This window comes from Nanorana parkeri, unplaced genomic scaffold, assembly GCF_000935625.1.
Source record: "Nanorana parkeri isolate BGI_ZX_2015 unplaced genomic scaffold, ASM93562v1 scaffold300, whole genome shotgun sequence".
NCBI classification, from domain to species: domain Eukaryota; kingdom Metazoa; phylum Chordata; class Amphibia; order Anura; family Dicroglossidae; genus Nanorana; species Nanorana parkeri.
The window spans coordinates 617796-635864 of record NW_017306568.1 but is presented as its reverse complement, the minus strand read 5'-3'; the positions used below and the strand labels follow the sequence as shown (position 1 = coordinate 635864).

At 41.1% G+C, this 18069-nt stretch overlaps 1 protein-coding gene across 1 annotated transcript in view; it reads left to right on the top strand.

The window, feature by feature from the left end:
* The window catches only part of DGKB (diacylglycerol kinase beta), a 374677-nt gene that overhangs the window by 181581 nt on the left and 175027 nt on the right, over positions 1–18069 (top strand). Inside the window, exons 18-22 of the mRNA XM_018557729.1 lie at positions 1595–1668; positions 4561–4635; positions 6748–6833; positions 10142–10231; positions 12083–12243. Of these exons, the coding sequence (XP_018413231.1) occupies positions 1595–1668; positions 4561–4635; positions 6748–6833; positions 10142–10231; positions 12083–12243 (486 nt within the window). The remainder of the gene's footprint in view (positions 1–1594; positions 1669–4560; positions 4636–6747; positions 6834–10141; positions 10232–12082; positions 12244–18069) is intronic.

Here is an 18069-nt window from a genome sequence, read left to right as displayed (position 1 = left end):
CCCACCCCCACTAGCAGTGCTGGTGCATATGCTCACACTAACATTTTAAAAGCACTCCCAACGGCCCATAATATGAGTACGGTGACAGCCAATCATAGTAATCACATGGGTTTGTTTACAACCCGGCCAGCTCCACTGTCATCGTGCCCCACTATGAAAAATGATCCAGACTGTAAAAAAAACAAAATGTTTATAATCTGTTTAATGTAAATTGCATTTTTTAAACATTTTGGTACATTTGACAGCTTATAATAAAAAAGGAGGGTCTTTATTAAATCAGAGTACTAAATGACAATTAACATGACCTTAGGAAACAATGTAAATGTTAGTAGATAGGCAAATTAAAAACAGAGTTGTAATAAGGTCAACTGGTGCATACTGAAACTTGATCTGTCATCTAGCAGGATTAATCACAAAAAGGGTGAGGAGTTTGGAGAAGGCGGGAGAAGTGAACAATCTAGGACAACATAGCTGATTTGGAAAAAATTATTCAATTCAGCTCACTTTCCAGTTCAGCTATGTTGTCCTAGATTGTTCACTTCTCCCGCCTTCTCCAAACTCTTCACCCTTTTAGTGAAAAACCCCCTAGGTATCAATGACCTCTGCTAATGAAAGGGGTAAACAATTCATTTAATTTGTATCCAGTCAAGAAGGGCTTTGCGCTATGTATTTGTCAGTAAGGCCCCATTTACACTTGGCGATTCGCAAATTGCGCGTTTGTCGCAAATGCTTGCATTGAAAAGCATTGAATCACGGCAAAATCCGCTCCAAAAAGGGTCCTGCTGTAGCGACACACGACCCGCGACAGCAGGACCCTTTGCCCCATTGCCAAGCATTGGAGAGCGATATCGCGCGGTAAATAGCCGCGATATCGCGGGAATTACCGCGCGATAAATCGCTCAGTGTGAACGGGGCCTAAATGTAATGGTGGCTATGCAATAAGATTGTAGGATGAGTGGTCAGTTTAGGTTAAAGGGCATGCAAAGCCAAAACTTTATTTGCTTGCTTTGGATAGAGTAAAAAATGGTTAAAGGAGAACTATGAGGTGAGTGATTTTCACTCAGCCTCATAATCTGAGCCGACCTGTGACAATGAAACTGCCACAGGTCGGCTCAGTAGATCAGGAAGTGAGCAAACACATACCAGCGCTCGCTCACTTCTCGATCCTTTGCCGGCAGAGAGCCATGACAGGGGGGGGACTGGATTCCCCCCTCCCCTGTCCGATCCTCCAGCGCTGACTGGCGGAACGGACGGGAGAGGGGGCGGGCACAGCTGGCTCTGCCTCTGGATAGGCAGATCCAGCTGTCACTCACGCAGCTGGGCGGATCCAGACATAATTGTAATTTTTGTAACAACTCAAAAAATGGTGGACTTCTCTTCGCTTTCTGTACCGGGGCCAATGATCATCAGTACTAATAATGAGGGCTAATCCCCCCAACAGGGAGAAGGACATCTACAAAAAACAGATAGAGGTTTTAACATCTCACCACTCCAAAAAAAAAAAAAATTGGTTTCAGTTACATTATAAATAACTATACAACCAACCACAAAAGTTATTTATTTGGACATAAAACTATAGTTCTTTCCTTCACAGATCACTCCGGTTCCAGGAACACACCCATTATTAGTTTTCGTAAATCCAAAGAGCGGTGGGAAACAAGGCGAAAGGTAGGCTTTTTCATAAATTTTTCAATTTGTAATTACCATTTGTTCTGTTTTATATTTAAACACTTCCATTCTAACAAAAATCAATAAAAAGGGTTATATGTTATTGGATAATTGATCGTATGTGATGTTCCTCACTTTAGAATCTTTAAAAAGTATCGCTGTTTTTAAATTTACAGCTATAAATGTTGCTCCTGATGGGTTTGGAACATTAGTCTATGTTTGAAACAACTAGTAATGCAACAAATACCCCCAAATAAAAAATAAATAAATAAATAATAAAAACAGTGGGCCATATAAACTATTGTTGGTGTGCTAAATATTTGGTGCTCATAAACCGACTTTTTTTTTCTGGATGATCTAGATACATAGAAAGAAAAAATTTACTTCCAAAGCCCTTTTGGTTCAGAATACCCGGGATATATCCAACAAATCATCCCAAAAAAAATTTTGTTTACAGGACTTAATAAACTTTTGATGCTTTAAACCCAGATATCCACCAACTGTTACAATTCCAAAGTAAATATAGAGGCACTCACGGGTCTTGCATGGGGGATAAGTCAAAGCATCAGCATGATTGTCAATGTTTCGATGGAGCTTTTCTAAGGACTGTAAAACAAAACTGAACAGAAAAATAAACCTAAAACCCCACCCAACCAACAACTTCCCCAAGTGATGATAATATATTTACAAACATTATTTTTATTTATTATTATTATCATTATTATCTGTAAATATATTATATATGGTGGCTATATCTAACAATAGTTGGATACTGCATATATGGGTTTATATCATTAAAACTTTGTTGAGTCCTGTAAACAGGTTTTGTTTCGGGGTGATATGCTCCAAAAATATGTATAATTTGAAGTGTTTAAAAAAAATAAAAAGATGCCACAGATGAGAACGCTACTTACTAATGTGGTACGTGTTCCAGGAATACACCCAGGAACACACCCATTATTCATTTTTCTTAAATCTAAAAAGCGATGAGAAACAATGTCCGTGGTAGGCTTATGGAATATATGCTGAAAGAGCCCAGATATGGAAGTGGTTGAGGTTGAGATGGAGGCACAGGGAGGGAATGATTGGAGAACATTGGATCCTCTCTGTCCAGATTTTGGTAGAGGTTTCACCCCACAGGGGAGGGGATTTGTTGTTTCCTTGTGTGGTTGAGTTCTACTACTTGTTGCCCTCCTGCCTTCATCTTCACCTTTGTCCTACATGCTTCTCCCCTTCCTCTTGTTGCATATGGGCTTTGGACTTTCCTCTGGATCTTTTTTTGTTGTATTTGGATGCCTTAACTATTACTAATGTCACAAGACTGGGGAAGTAAAGAGAAATAAGGTATGCAAGGAATATAAAGCCGGCAATTATCTAGAAGTATGTTTTTGCCGAGTGATACACAAATAAGATACATCTTGGTTAATATTTAAGGTACTTGAATGTATTTTTAAGATTTAATTCCTGAGTTTAGTGTCAGTTTAACTATTGGAAGTTTCTTTTACTGTTCAATCTGGAGTATGTATTTATGTTATTACCTCCAATGGCTCCTTTTCCTGCTCTCCCCAGTAGACACCTCACTGAAACTCATTGTTAAAAATGATGGAGAAAATAGTGGAAATATTGTGGAAAAACCAGCATAAAAAATGTATTTGAATGTATAAACTTAAAAAAAAATAATACCATTGACCTAACACCATTATTGTTTCCCTTTAAGACAACAGCCCGCTCAGGCAAACACATGAGCAAGTCCAGCCAGAAAAAGTGTATTATAAATCTGGCACATCAAAGAGGAACTTTACCCGTATATTTGAAACCACAACAAACACACCTTTTGAAATGTTAAGTAATGGCAATCCACAAACACATAGTTCTAGATAATTGCCTGCTTTTTATTCTTTGCATATATTATTATTCTTTTGCTCCCCAGTCTTCTCACAGTGGCCATTTTTTACTAAGGGCAGATGAATCCATCTCCCTTTACTTCCAGGAACTCTGGAACATGTGACTAGGACTTGTGACCATGCACATCATCTCAGGGGAGGGAAATGCCTTTGCCCGAGATCTCATGAGATTATAGATGAGATTTCCCAGCAATGCTCTGCTGATGTGACCTTCCTAGGATGCAACGCTTGGGCACAGCTCATATCACTAATGCCCAAGAGGACCAGGGAGTGGGAAAACAGTAATTATAAGTAAAAGCAAAATATGTTTGTTTAATTAATGAATGTAAGAGGATTTCAAATCAACATGCAGAGCTGCATGCTGAGGTGATTTTTAGTGAAAGTGGGTAAAGGCAAAAAGCAGCAAAAAATTCACCAACTAGTCATACCCATTTCTTAACCATTTCTTGATATCTCCGTCTCACCGTTTGTTTTTTTGCACCATCCTTCTTGATAAATGATCCTAAACTTAAAGAGAAAGAAATGGTGTAATTTTTGAGCGAAATAGACAATGTATAATAACAATATAAGAGAATATAGTGTTTGTATTTTGCAGGGTGCTGGTTTTTTTCTTATATGTGACTGATTTAAGTGCTCCAACACATTGTTTGCCTTTCCACAATTATTATCAATATACCTAATTTTAAAAAAAACAAAAAAAAAACATTATTTAATATATGCATGGGGAACGTGATCAACAGGGAGTGCTCAGTTTTATTTTACTATGTGATTATGAAAAACATTTTTCACTCTTACAATTTCCATCACATTAATGAATTATTTATCAGGGGTTGGGGGGAAAAAAAATTTCAATATTAAGGGAGATTAACAAATATAGGCAGGGTGAGTATTCTATCTTTATTATGCTATAAAATGACAATAGGTTTTGTTTTTTTTGTCGTTCCATAAACCACTCGTCACTTTGCTTTTCATTATTTTTCATCTGCAGGATACATAGGAAATTTCAGTACCTTTTAAATCCAAGACAGGTTTATAGTCTTGCTGGGATTGGACCGATGCCAGGGTAAGATTCTTTGCTTAGCAAATATATTTATTCATATTTACATTATCGATTTTGAAATGTTATAAAAATGTTTTTTGTTTTTTTTTCTCGTTTTCTGTTAAAATGAATGTTTTAAATTTGCCATCTAATTTAACATGCACTTTGTGATACTGAGTTATTATATTTTTATCTAGTTTCTCGTGAATATCCGCCGCCATGGGGCAATTTATCTAGGAGCAGATTTCAAACATTTATGAATGACATAATTGAATATTTAATAAAGGAATGGTAGTTTCTGTTTTCTGCAGTTTAGTGTATCTAGTTAAACATCGAGTTTTATATCTTAAGTATTTAACTTATACCCCTTAACAATTGGTAAGCAATTGTTAAAAATAAAACAAGTTTAAAGGTCAGTCCACCCAAAACTTTTATTTCAGTGTTTGGTAGATCCTGGAGAGTGAAATCAACAGATTGCTTTCTTTTATCTCTTGGGGTCTCTTGGTGTGGTCTGTGCTTGTGTTCCTTGGTCTGTAAACCATGGGCGTCCCGAGGCTGGGGGACACCCGGAGTGGAGACCAGGTGACCCCGCCGTGAGATCATCGCGCATGCGCAAGACGTTGCCGTTCGCATGCACGATGACGTCATCGCGCATGCGCAATCGTCTTATTGACTCCTGTCGGTGGCCATCTTGGTATTGGACGCCGGCAGAGAGAGGAGGGGACGTTCACCCGTTGGGATGAGGTATGTCGCCGGGCCCCCTCCTCTCTCCTGACACTGTCGGGCTCTCGGTCCATAGGGGGTGACACCATAATGAATGTCAGTTATTTTGGTGTCACCCCTCCAATGGTGTGTAAACCCCTGCCATAATGAGGAGATCCCCATCCCCAAGTTCAATGTTTCATTTATTTTATATTTTAAGAATATGATAGAAGTGATTTAAAGCTTGATGGTGGACAGGAACAAAGTGGGAATTATGGCAAGGAGAGCTCTCTGGCGGAGCATGCGGGACATATAAGAGGCCAGACCTCCACTTGTGACTAAAATTATACTTTGGGTGGACTGACCCTGTAATTTATCCTCTCTCTCCTCTTAATTGTTAAAGACGAACTTTATGCCAATAGAAAAGTAACCAATAATAATGCACCTATGTATCTATTAAAATCATATATATATATTTTTCAAATAAGCTAATTTTAATAACTGGATTTGATATCAGACTGCTATAATACTATATGTAGTAGACTTCATGTGCTGATAATAAATGCAATTGTATGAATTGTATGTAGCTCTCACCCACGAAGGAGCCGCTGGACTAACCCGGGTGATCACTAGTTGTCTAGGGGATTTGGTCTTCAGCTGCGCCATTAGCATTTAACCGCCCTGTTCTAGTGCCCACAAAGCTGATATCCACTACAGTAATGCAATGTTGAATAACGTTTATTAACATCTTCACAATGAGGAGAGAGGGTATAGGGGTCCTAGACATCCAGAGTAGTACAGACATAGACTCCAGACCCACCAGTCCCTAAGCAATTCAATGTAGATCCATTTGTAGCACAACCCCAACCTGGACTAATCCATGGCTGATCCCAAGCTAGACTAAACACATGGCAATTCCCTCTGGTATATGTATCCTATCCCAGCATGCACCACTGATTGAGAGAAACCCATTCAATTGGCTGGTGAACTGTACATGCACTCACAGTGCCTGTCCCACAATACAGCAGAGTCACACTCCACCCGGGCTAACCGGATAAATGCCACTATAATCCAGCCAGGTTGACTACAGCCCTGGCTATCACTAAATATCTAGTAGCAACCTCACAGAAGGTGATGGGGGCTACATGTAAATATTTGTTTTTATGTTTTAATTATCTTTCTTTCTTTCTATCTATCTATCTATGTATCTATCTATCTATCTATCTATCTATCTATCTATCTATCTATCTATCTATCTATCTATCTATCTATCTATCTATCTTCCCAGTCTTGAAAAATAAAAACCTGTCAGCTATACATATGATGTTACAAATAAAGTTGAAAAAAACCTAATGCAAACATTTGCAGCATTTGTGAACCTTGTAATGCTGGACCTTCAGTGTCTTTAATCAGTGAAATATTTTTGTCCCTCAGGCTGAACTTCTTTCGCGATGTTCCGGATTTCAGGGTTCTTGCTTGCGGTGGTGACGGAACAGTCGGTTGGATTCTTGATTGTATAGGTAGGAAGCAAATCTGTATAATATCTTCCAGCCTGAGACTATAGGTATTGTGTCTGGGCTTGCTGTTTGTGATAGGATGAATAGTGTGGGAATACATGGGGGGTGATTTACTAACCTAAACACACGCACGCACCAGGTGTGTATGATTTTCACACAGCAAAACGTATTTATCAACCAAAAAGTCTCTAAAAGCATATTTCCACTAATGCCATATATGGAAAAATCATGCACATGATGCATATATAATGCTGCTTTACAGTTTAGACAAAAATGGTTAGCTCATGCATTTACATTCCTGCATTCATCAACGCAAGCAACATAACATAGAGCTAATTTACACCACATTACCTTGCAATTCATTGCAGGGCTTTGCACAACACACCTGCTGGGTGTGTACACACTACAAAGGTGTTTCGATTCCTCCCATAGATCATGCTGGGAGGGAACACACTACAGAGGTGTATACACATTCGTGGTGTGTTTAAAAGGTTAGTAAATCAACCCCATGATGTCTTGAAGTACAATATTGGGGGGTACATTGTTGGCCAGGGCTACAGAAGAATAAGATTTGGGGGTGCTTAACCTAAATGAGTGCAAAATGAGTAAACACTGTGACTTGGCAGTTGGAAAAGCAAATGGAATTCCGGGGTGCATCACTAAAGGGATCTCCAGCAGTATTCACCTATATAGTTGTATTGTATGTTTAGTTAGATCTCATTTAGGATACTGTGTCCAATGTTGAAGACCTCATACAAATATATAGATTGCGTAATGAGTTCACAGATGGGTAATAAAAATGGTGAATTGTCTGAGGGATAAAACATATAAGGAGAGACTGCAGGAACGTAATGGGGTTGAAGGCAAACAGGCTGTTCACTTTGCAAGGAGAATTTTTCCATATCTTAGTGAATTAGATAATTTCCATCATCTAATTTGTTTTGTTTTTAATTTCCCTTGCATGTGGGTATTCTTTGCAAAGGGAATTTTCATCGCATTCAAAAAGGAAATAGAAAGTTCTCTTGCAAAGTGCATATTCCATTGTAAAGTGAACAGCCTGTTTGCCGTTAGTAAATCAACCCTGAAATGTCCAGTCTTGAGGAAAAAGAAAGAAAAGTGGGGGACTTGACTGAAACCTTTAAATACATGAAGGGTTCAAATAAGGTTCAACGGGGGATTTTTGTCAACGTAATCTCAGACTAGCAGGAGGAAATGTTAAAATTATCTTAGAAGGTATTGTTATACCAAAAGATTAGTTGATGCTGGGAACAGACTCCCAAAGGTAGTGAGTCAGTCAACAGTAATTGAATTTAAACAAGCTTGAGACAAACATGGAACTATAAAAAAAGGTTAAAACAATTGAAAAAGGGGCACACACTTGATGGACCACTTTTTCCTACCATCAATGCTCTATGTTTCTATGCTTACATGGTAAATTTACTGCTTCTTCAAATGGAAAGGTGCAGAGCTCAGGTAGTTTGAGGAACGTTTATATAGTCTTCTCCCTGAATGAACCTGACACTTCCAGCTGGGAACAAGACACAGGACAGAGCTAAGGAACCCTGGATGGCCTAGGGACATATTGACACTTGATGGACCCAGACATCCCAACTCTCCCGGACTTTCCGGGACTCTCCCGCTATTAGATAGCGGCTCCCGGCCGTCCGGGAGAGAAGCATTTTCTCCCGGAAAGGTTTACTTTGCTCTATCTAGCAAAATAAACCTTTCCCTGCTGTCTGTCTTTTTTTTTCTGACCTTGGGGCCACGAGCTGCCGTCAGTCAGAGAAAAAAAAAAACAGCATCAGAATGAATAGCTAGGCTTCTATTGGCTATTTCACTTTGCAATAGCCAATAGTAGACTAGCTATTGCACCCGCCCACTGCTGCTGTCAATCAGCAGAGGTGAACCTGAAGTTCTCCATCAGGTCCACCTCTGCTGATTGACAGCAGCAGAGGGCGGTTGCAATAGCCAGCTTGCTATTGGCTATTGCAAATTGGAATAGCCAATAACAATCTAGCTATTCATTCCTTTGCTGTTTTTTTTTAAATTCTGACGGCAGCAGCTGTCGGGATACTAAAAAAAACAAACCAGCAGATAGCACAAGAAGCAAATTCCTGAAATGAGAAGGGCACCACCCTGAAATTACTTTTTTTTAGGTTGAGATCCCTGTGGACCACTTGATGGGGATCACTTTTTCTTGGCAACCATTATATGAAAGGAGATGTAGTTTATGTAGTTGATATAGTCTATGGTAGCTGAGCAAAGGTATATCTAGGCTCTAGTTATCTCAATGTCTAGGAAAGATCATGCCCCTTTTTTTAAAAGAGCTTTTAGCTCAACCCCCCCTGAGGTCCTCAACCTTTTCCTATAAAGAGGCTCTAAGGACCAGGTATCCATTTTACTAGGTCCTCAATGACATGTTTGCCACTATGGGACCCCCAGTAACACTCATTAGAAAAAAAAAACCCAGCATGGCTGACAAAATGGATAAACCCGGTATTTCTGGGACTCACTTTGGGGTTCTTGTCCACATAAAAGTCTTGAATACCAGCATTCACTAATACATGATAGCCTTCATTAATACATTATTGGTTGGACTCTCCATAAAACATAATTATCAGTGTAATTGTAGGCCTGCACTTACTTGCAAGGTGGTTTAGGATCCCCTTCATATTGCTTAAGGGGAAGTGGCCTTGTTAAATTTACATGTTTTTTAAACCTCCTTTTAAGGGAAACGTGTAATGTATTTTCAGTGAGCATGTATTTTAAGTTATTATTGCAGTTGACATTTATTATTTATTGTTTACATTTATTATTTACATTCAGAGTGATATTCTAAATACCAAAGTGATATTTTATGTATAAGTGGAGCCTGGTGGGCAAAGTCAGTGAGATCTCCCTGCCATAAATCCCAACTCTGTTCCTAGGCTCTCCACCTGCGACTTTTGCTCTTCCCCCGTCCATCTTTGGTGTGTTCCAGCGCCTCACCTTACATACTTTAATGCATAATAATAAAAACAAATCCAGAAGAGATGGGGGTAGACCCTCATAAAGTGCAAATCAGGCGTGCAGCCTTTGGAACTCACTCAAGAACTAACCTGGGAACTCAGCAGAGATCTCACCAAGAGATCTATTTTTGAGACACACCACCTATTTCTGGACAAAATAGTGCTTAGGCACAGCTTGTTGGTCATATGAATGATCCATGGTTTATCAGGCAATGAACAATATGTTCTGTGTGTGTTCATCTTTTGCCTACTTTATGTTGTTTGAATCCTATATAATGATAAATATTGTTTCTTATGCTACAGATAAAGCCAATTTGGTAAAGCAGCCCCCAGTGGCAATCCTACCTCTCGGGACCGGCAATGATTTGGCAAGATGCTTGAGGTGGGGAGGAGGTAAAAAAATATATATATTTTTTATCTCTTTAGAGGTACGTTAATGCATGGCTAGTGTTAGCATAATAAAGTGTGATTATTGTTGAACTCCTTTGCCAAAGGGCCAACAACTTGATCATTAGCAGTACTTTGGGGCATGAGTAAAAATGTCTGGTAAAGTTGCAACTTGGTAACCAAGAGGCTTAAGTGTTAAAAGAAACAAATTTAAAAATGTGAAAAAAGCATGTGTAAAAGGAAGCCTTGGCACAGTGATTACATGATCGCTGGAACAAACTCTTAAGAACCTGATATCCAGACAGAGCCAAGCTATTATGTAATCATATTGACCAACAGGGGCCAGCTGTCAATGCCACATCACTGGTCATATGCCACATGATTCCCTGGCTGTCTGTAAACAAAGCAGTCAGGGATCTCTCATTTTGTGATGGTAGTTTGGTGCATCGGTAGAGTGGCCATAGTGTTACCTCTGATACATGACATTTCCCTGGCCCTGTGCCAGGGTGACCCACTGCCTGACAATGTCGCCCCGCAGCACCAATGCCAAACAATGACAGATCCCTAGGCAGCTTCTGTTTGTAAACAAACCAGCCGTGCATGCTGGGTGACATCATTGACCAAATATGGTTATGACTATATATGGTCAATACTGCCACCCAGCATCCCCTGCTGGTTTTCTTTATAAAAAGAAGCTGGCCAAGGATCTGTCAATTACCAGTGGTAGTCATGGAGATCTCAGGCCAAGTTGTTTACAAATAGCAGGTGGTCATTCATGCCGGCGAGCTGGTCAAAAGTGGCGGTTTGTCGAGCCTAAAGCTTATTCTTAGTAATAACAGAGGGCAAAGTGGAAACTTAAAAAGAGATTGTCATTGCCTAGAACTATAAAGCCACATTCAGTGTTGTAAAAATAAAAGAGGAGCACTTACAGCTGTGTCCTCTATCCGTGCCTCTGTTTCTGAGCAGTCTATTGTGGAACTTCCAACACTACCCAAGTGTTTTGGAGGCTTCTTAATCCTGTCAACTCATAGCTGCCCCCCACACCCAGCACTAATGTCACTGAAGCTACCTGCTCAGTCTGACCTAGCAAGAAGAATAGACATACTACAGTACTTTGTGCGAGAAGACTTAGCAGCCCATTATTATGGGGCATCTCAGCAAGCAGTCAAAGGTGATGGTTCAAGGGTGCACATCATCAGCAGGGAGCACTATACAAAGCAATGAGAGGCTGACAGCGCCTGCAGCCCTTTACATCTGTAGCAGTCATCTGTAGGTAATCCTTGCATGCAAGTAGCCATGAACAGCTGCAGATGAGAAGCAATGTGCAAAGCAATGAAAGGCTGACAGCACCCACAGTCATTCCCACGTAATTGGACATTCAGCAATTACCCAAGCATGATTGCCTCTGGACGCAAACAATTCACATCTAGGGCAAACATTTGATTACCTGCAACTTATTGCCCCTAGATGCAAATTGTTTGCCTCTGCATGTCTGATTACATGGGAATGGCGGCTTGCAGCCAATCTGACACGTAGCGATTACCTGCAAAGTATTGCTCCTAGATGCAAACAGTTTGTGTCCAGGGGCAATCATGCGCAGGTGATAACTGCATATCTGAATACATGGGAACAACTGTGAATGCCTGCGGGCGCTGTCAGCCTCTCATTGTTTTGTATAGCACAGCTGTTCTCACAAACACCGCTGAGTCTCATGGGGAACTCAATTGTGTGTAGGGCATTAGATAGCAACAGCTTATCTTTAATAGCCTGCAAATCTTAACCTTTGAGCTTCCAATGTTTGATTTATTGATTGACAAAACTGACATTCAACATTCTGAACTTGCTTTCCTTCTACAGGTTATGAGGGTGAGAACCTTCTGAAGTCTCTTAAAGACATAGAGAACGGGACAGTCATTCTGCTGGATCGATGGAAGGTTGATGTAATCCCAAATGACAAAGATGAAAAAGGAGACCCAGTGCCTTACTCCATCATAAACAATTACTTTTCTATTGGAGTGGTAAGACTTTTTTTTTTAACACTAAACAGCCCCGATGCTGGCGACGTACACTGTACGTCGTCAGTCACGAAGGGGTTAACCTAGAAATTAAGATTACATTCATTGTAGCTTACCAGTTCTTGGATGTGGTGGCTGCATTATTTATTTATTACATTTTTTTTTAATTCTAAGGAAAGCTTAGTCCTAAAAGAACTCCAGGCAGAATAAAACTTAACCTTTGCAGCTGGGCTAGCCCTGCACTGCAAGGGTTAAGTGCTCGTTTTCGTCTAGGGTCTAAAATAATATAAATATACCCACCCGAAACCTGGTCCAGTCTGGCTGTAAGAACAGTCCCTTCAGCCTCTCCAGCGAAGGTATGTCCCTTGGCATCCTCACGTCTAATGCAACGTATAGGACGTGATGGCTCATGCTATCCTTAGACCGCTAGAGCATGGGGAAGAGAGGCTGAAGGGTCCGGTCTAGCAGCAAGGCAGGGACAAGGTTTGGGTGAGTATATCTTTGTTATTTTAGACCCTAGATGAAAATTAGCACTTAACCCTTGCAGTGCATGGGGTAGCCTTCACTGCAAGGGTTAAGTTTTATTCTTCCAGGAGCTCTTCTTTAAGGTTTAAAGTAGAGATGCACCGATACCGATACTAGTATCTGCGATACTTACCTCCAATACCAGAACTTCCAGTCAGAGGGAGATCACCCTCTGACTGGCAGTGCTGAGGGAGCATGGAGCCAGCTTCCTTTCCGATCAGGAAGCTGGGCGGTGAGTTATGACCAGCCCCCCGGCTTCCTGATTGGCTAGGAAGCCAGCTTAACTTGTTGCTAGGCAGCCTGACTTCCTAACCAATCAGGAAGCTAGGCAGCTTGTAATTACCCGCCTACCGGCTTCCTGATTGGTAAGGAAGCCAGTCTGCCTAACAACAAGTGAAACCAGCTTCCAAGCCCACCAGGAAGCCAGGAGGCGGGTCATGATCTGCCACGCGGCTTCCTGATCGTCTAGGAAGCCGGCTTCACTTGTTGCTAGGCAGCCTGGCTTCATGACCAATCAGGAAACTGGACAGCACCTCACGACCCACCGCCAGGCTTTCTGATTGGTTAGGAAGCCAGGCAGCCTCGGCAAGGGAAGCCGGTGTTCAGTCGATAGAACACCGGCTTTCCAGGCAATCAGGAAGCTGGGTGTCAGGTCATGATCCGCTGCCCGGTTTCCTTATAATTGGAGCACATGGCACCAGGATCGGTACTCGGTAATGGCAAGTACCGCAAACAAAACTATCGGTACCCATACTCGATACTCAAAAAACCAGTATCGGTGCATCCTTAATTGATATATTAATAAATGTGGGGAAAATAATTTAACTTGTACATTATCATTCCCCAATCATAGCTGCAGCTCTGGTCCACCACTGTATCTGTGCATTCAAAATAAGGAAATTGGCTGAAAGTCATTACATTTCCTTTATGAGTTTACATTTTCTTAGGTGATCCTAAAGTTATACTTTAATAAATAATCTGTTTCTGTTTTGCTCTTTTTCAAGGAGTTTAAAGCAGTTTACTCATTTTTTCTCCAGTCCAGTTATTTTAACTATGAAACAAATTAATCAATATAACTGCAAAATTCCATGTTTGAATTTGTGATCTTGAGAATATTTCTTACCTGTTACCTTATCCTTTTTTTAAAAATTAAAAATGTCTCGGCAAACCTATGTACCCGCTTGCATGTTGCCAAAAGCACGGGCGATATTAATACCTCCTTTATAACATATTAAAGTGTCAAATGCAAAATGAGACCTTGAGGTCTCATTTGCACTAGAGAATGTTTTTTCAAAGAGGATACAAAGCCCATGACCCAATTCCCCAGCTCACATCATTGTGATATTTCATCTTAATAGACATAGGATAAATGCCAATTATATACCGAAAAATATTTTTATCTTCACATTTTTGTATTTTGTCTCGCTATGCAGATTACAACCTGGATTTAAAAGCTTACTTAACATTTTGTGCAAAAAAAAAAAAATGTAGTAAGGAAATATTTGAAAAGATTTCCCTTTGTTCGTATCTTATTACCAGAAAGTGGGGACATATTTCCATGCTAACAGCCAATTGTAAAATAGGGCAGGGTACACTTTTTTTTTTTCATGCTTAAGTAGATGTACGGCTCTCTTTAAAATTCCCAAATGTAGATTTGCCTAGAAGTACAAGTGTTTTTCCGAATCGTTTCGGAATGATTTTCTTCCATGGTTAGATTGTTGTGGACCCTTTTTACAAGGTCAGAAACCCAAATGAGATAAATATTTAGTCTAACTAGTAAAGCCTAACCCATGGGCTAGTTTATTAAAGACGTAATTTTCAGCAAAATTTCTTTCTTTTAAATCCTCTTGAACTTCAAAAGTAATGGCAGCTGCTAAAATCAATCAGTTAACAGCTAACCTGATCCTGTAATCATCACAAAATCTAGATAGGTTACCATCAATCTGTGCTGTAGGGTCTGCTGTAATGTAATGAAAGATTAAGAGTCTGCGACGAACATGGCCAACTTTTTGCTGAACAACCAACTGTAAAGAGAAAGATACAGTTCAACTTTTCTTCGATGGTGGTGCTGCAGAGTCTTCTGTGATCTAATGGTCGACTAAGAGCCCGCAATAAACATTTGCTATGTTTTGCTGAATAACCGATAGTGAAGAGAAAGTTACAGTGCAACTTTTTCACTTAGCTTGAGCAAGCCAAGGCACCTTTCTTAGGCAACTTGTCGCTAAGAGCTAGGCACACAGTCTTCAGGGGGGGTGCAGCCGGGGTTTTCTGTAATCTAATGGTGGATTAAAAGTTCGCAATAAAAAATGTAAACCATTGATGAACAAGCAATAGTGAAGAGATAGTGCAGTTCAACTTTTTTCACTTAGTTGAGCATACCAACGAGCATTCCTTAGGCAACTTGTCCCTAAGGGTTAAGCACCTCGTCTTTGATGGTGGTGCCACTGGGTCTTCTATAATCTAATGAGAGATTAAGATCCTGCAATAAACATTTGCAACGTTTTAATTAGGGATGCACCGATACCAAGTACCGTATTCGGTACAAGTACAAGTACAGATACTTTTTGAGCTCCAAGACTATACTAAAGAAAAATCCAAAAGTTAGGAGGCCGCTGTCATTTGTAAGGAGCACACGGAGCTCCTGGGATTTGTACATCTCTGTTTTAATGTATGATTTAGTTTTTATAAATATAACAAAAGGGGTGCACTGATACCAGCTTTGTAAGTACAAGTACTGATACATTTTTGTTTATTGTCATGTGACAGTTTTTCTAATACAATGATGAATAATGATTTCAGGGCAGTGGTGGAGTGCCAGAGCCGTGTCCCAACTGCAACCCTGGTAGTTCTCATGAAAATGCCAAGCATCGGCACTGGTATCTGCAAAGTATCAGTGCATCCCTAGTTTTAATGAACAACCCATAGTGAAAAGAAAATAACAGTGCAACTTTTTCACTTAGCTGAGCAAGCCAAGCAACCTTTCTTAGGCAACTTGTCCCTAAGAGCTAAGCGCATCGTCTTTGATGGTGCTGGTGCCAGGTCTCCTGTAATATAAAGATGGATGAGGAGTCTGCAGTAAACATTTGCAGACATTTTTTGATGAACACCCAATAGTGAACAAAATATTACAGTATGACTATTTCACTCTGGTAAGCAAACCATGGAACCTAACTTGGATAACTCAGGCTAAATTGCTGCAAGTACAGAAAATACTCACGTATTGTCAGGAGTGCCAATGGTTTGGCAGAAGAACAAAGTGGAACTCACTGGCAGGAAATGGCCTGAAGCGTCTGAAGGCAGAGGTACAAAAGGGTTAATCCAAAGAGAAGTCAAGTCCAATCCGAGTCGAGGCAGGCAGCAAAGGTTCAGGGGCGAAAGGCAGTCCAAGGTCGGCAACAGGAGGTCCAGATAAAGGGGGTCAGGAAACAAAGCAAGGCACATGTACAGGGAGCTAGGAAATCACACCACAGGATGAGATAACTCAGCAACAAGCCAGAGCTCTGGCCAGGTTTTTATAGCCAGGGGGTGTAAGTCCGCCCCCCTGTCACCGAGGCAACTAGGAGGCTTCTCTTCACGAGAGCCAATGGCAGGCGAGAGGTGGTAGGGGTGTATACGGGAACCTCCCCCAGCTAGGTCCACACCTGAGGCCTAAACAGGTGCAGGCACACTATGCACGTGCTCCTGGTGATGCGCGCACAGCCTGCGTACTGCGCATGCGCACCTGCCGCACGACTCGCGCATGCGCACCTGCAACCCGGGCGCCAGTGGTTCTGCCAGGCTGGAGGGAGACCCGTACCCTGCGCCGTGCCCGCTGACCCCTCTCCTCCCTCTGACGTGTTGTGTCCACTACTGGGGCTTAATTGTAGAGCTCTGATGGTACCTGTTACCAGAAATGCACTGTCTATGTCAATTCCTGTGAGCTAAACAGAAAGACAAAAACAATATTATCCTGATTCTGTAAACTACTAATATTAACAGTCCCCATGTAATGGAGGTGATTGAAGGCAGACACGTTCAAGTCCAGCCTGGGTCACAACCACGCCTCCCTCCACAGTGGGGGAATGAGGTAAGCAAGCCCCCCCCCAAAAAAAGAAGCCTAAGGCAAGCACCACATATAAGGACTGGTTAATCTAAAATATATACAATGTTTGATTTTGGGTTTAGATACACTTTATATTGTCCCTAGGAACTATGCATACTGTCTGTGGTGGTAACATTTTGTGGGTCTTACAGTAGCTTACAATACTGAACCCAATTCCCAGTTTTTCACATTCTCTCGGTTGTGCTGTACCCTACTTGGTCAGGCGGTGAGACTTCTAAGGGAGGACCCTGATCCAAGACTCATTGCCAAAAACTTTCATGGTCATGACTTTCAAAATAATTTTGAGGATCCTCATTAGGTCCTTAAGTAAAATTATTTTGGCACTTTGGGATTTGCAAAACAAATACTCCCCCAACCTCTTGTGGCCTTGGCAGGAGCAAAAGTGCGTGGTCATTGCTGCACCTTATTCCCGTCTTCTGTTATCTATGCTGAAGTAAAGCCACTTTTTTTTATCATCAGCAATCTTTAGCCTACTAAGTATTTTTTTCCTTTTTTATTATTTATGTAGCCAGCATTTGTAATATACTAGGCACAAGATCTTGGTTCAATCTTGGTAACATTTTCTTTGAGCTGTAACGTTGTGACCACAATAAAATGGCAGCAAGTCTGCCAGTGCCAGTGCTACCATGGCTCAGATTAAGCACTGTCTCTGAATATCTTGTTACTGTAGTTAGTATCTTGCATTCTGTTCCATTCTTAGTATCTTGTTCCTGTATCTTGTATCTTGTCCCTGGAAATACTCTCAATCTGTCTCTTGACCTCAGCCTGTCCCTTGAATACTCTTCGGTTGCAGCATGTCCTGACTCCTACCTGTCTCTGAAGCACTCTTGTCTGCTACCCACTCTGTCTTTGCTATGCAACTCTTTCCTCTGCAGGCTGCAATTGACCCTGACCTGTCTGTCACTAGCCCTGTCTCCACTGGAGAGCCAGCAGTCTCAAGAGCCCTCTCAAGAGCTAGTCCTCTCAAGAGCCCTCTGCTCTGATGCAAGCAATGGGCTTTGTCTTGCAAATGCCAAAATGCCTTGATAGGTGGACGTCAGTCTGATGGAGTGGGCATTCCTAGGTAGGCTGCAGCTGCATGCAGACCACCCTAGATAACACCCACATCTGAGGCTGAGACTTCATGATTGAAAGAAATGAAATTCAATTAATGAAAAGGACGGGCTAAGTCAGGGGATGAAAGAATAGGATGACGTTGGATG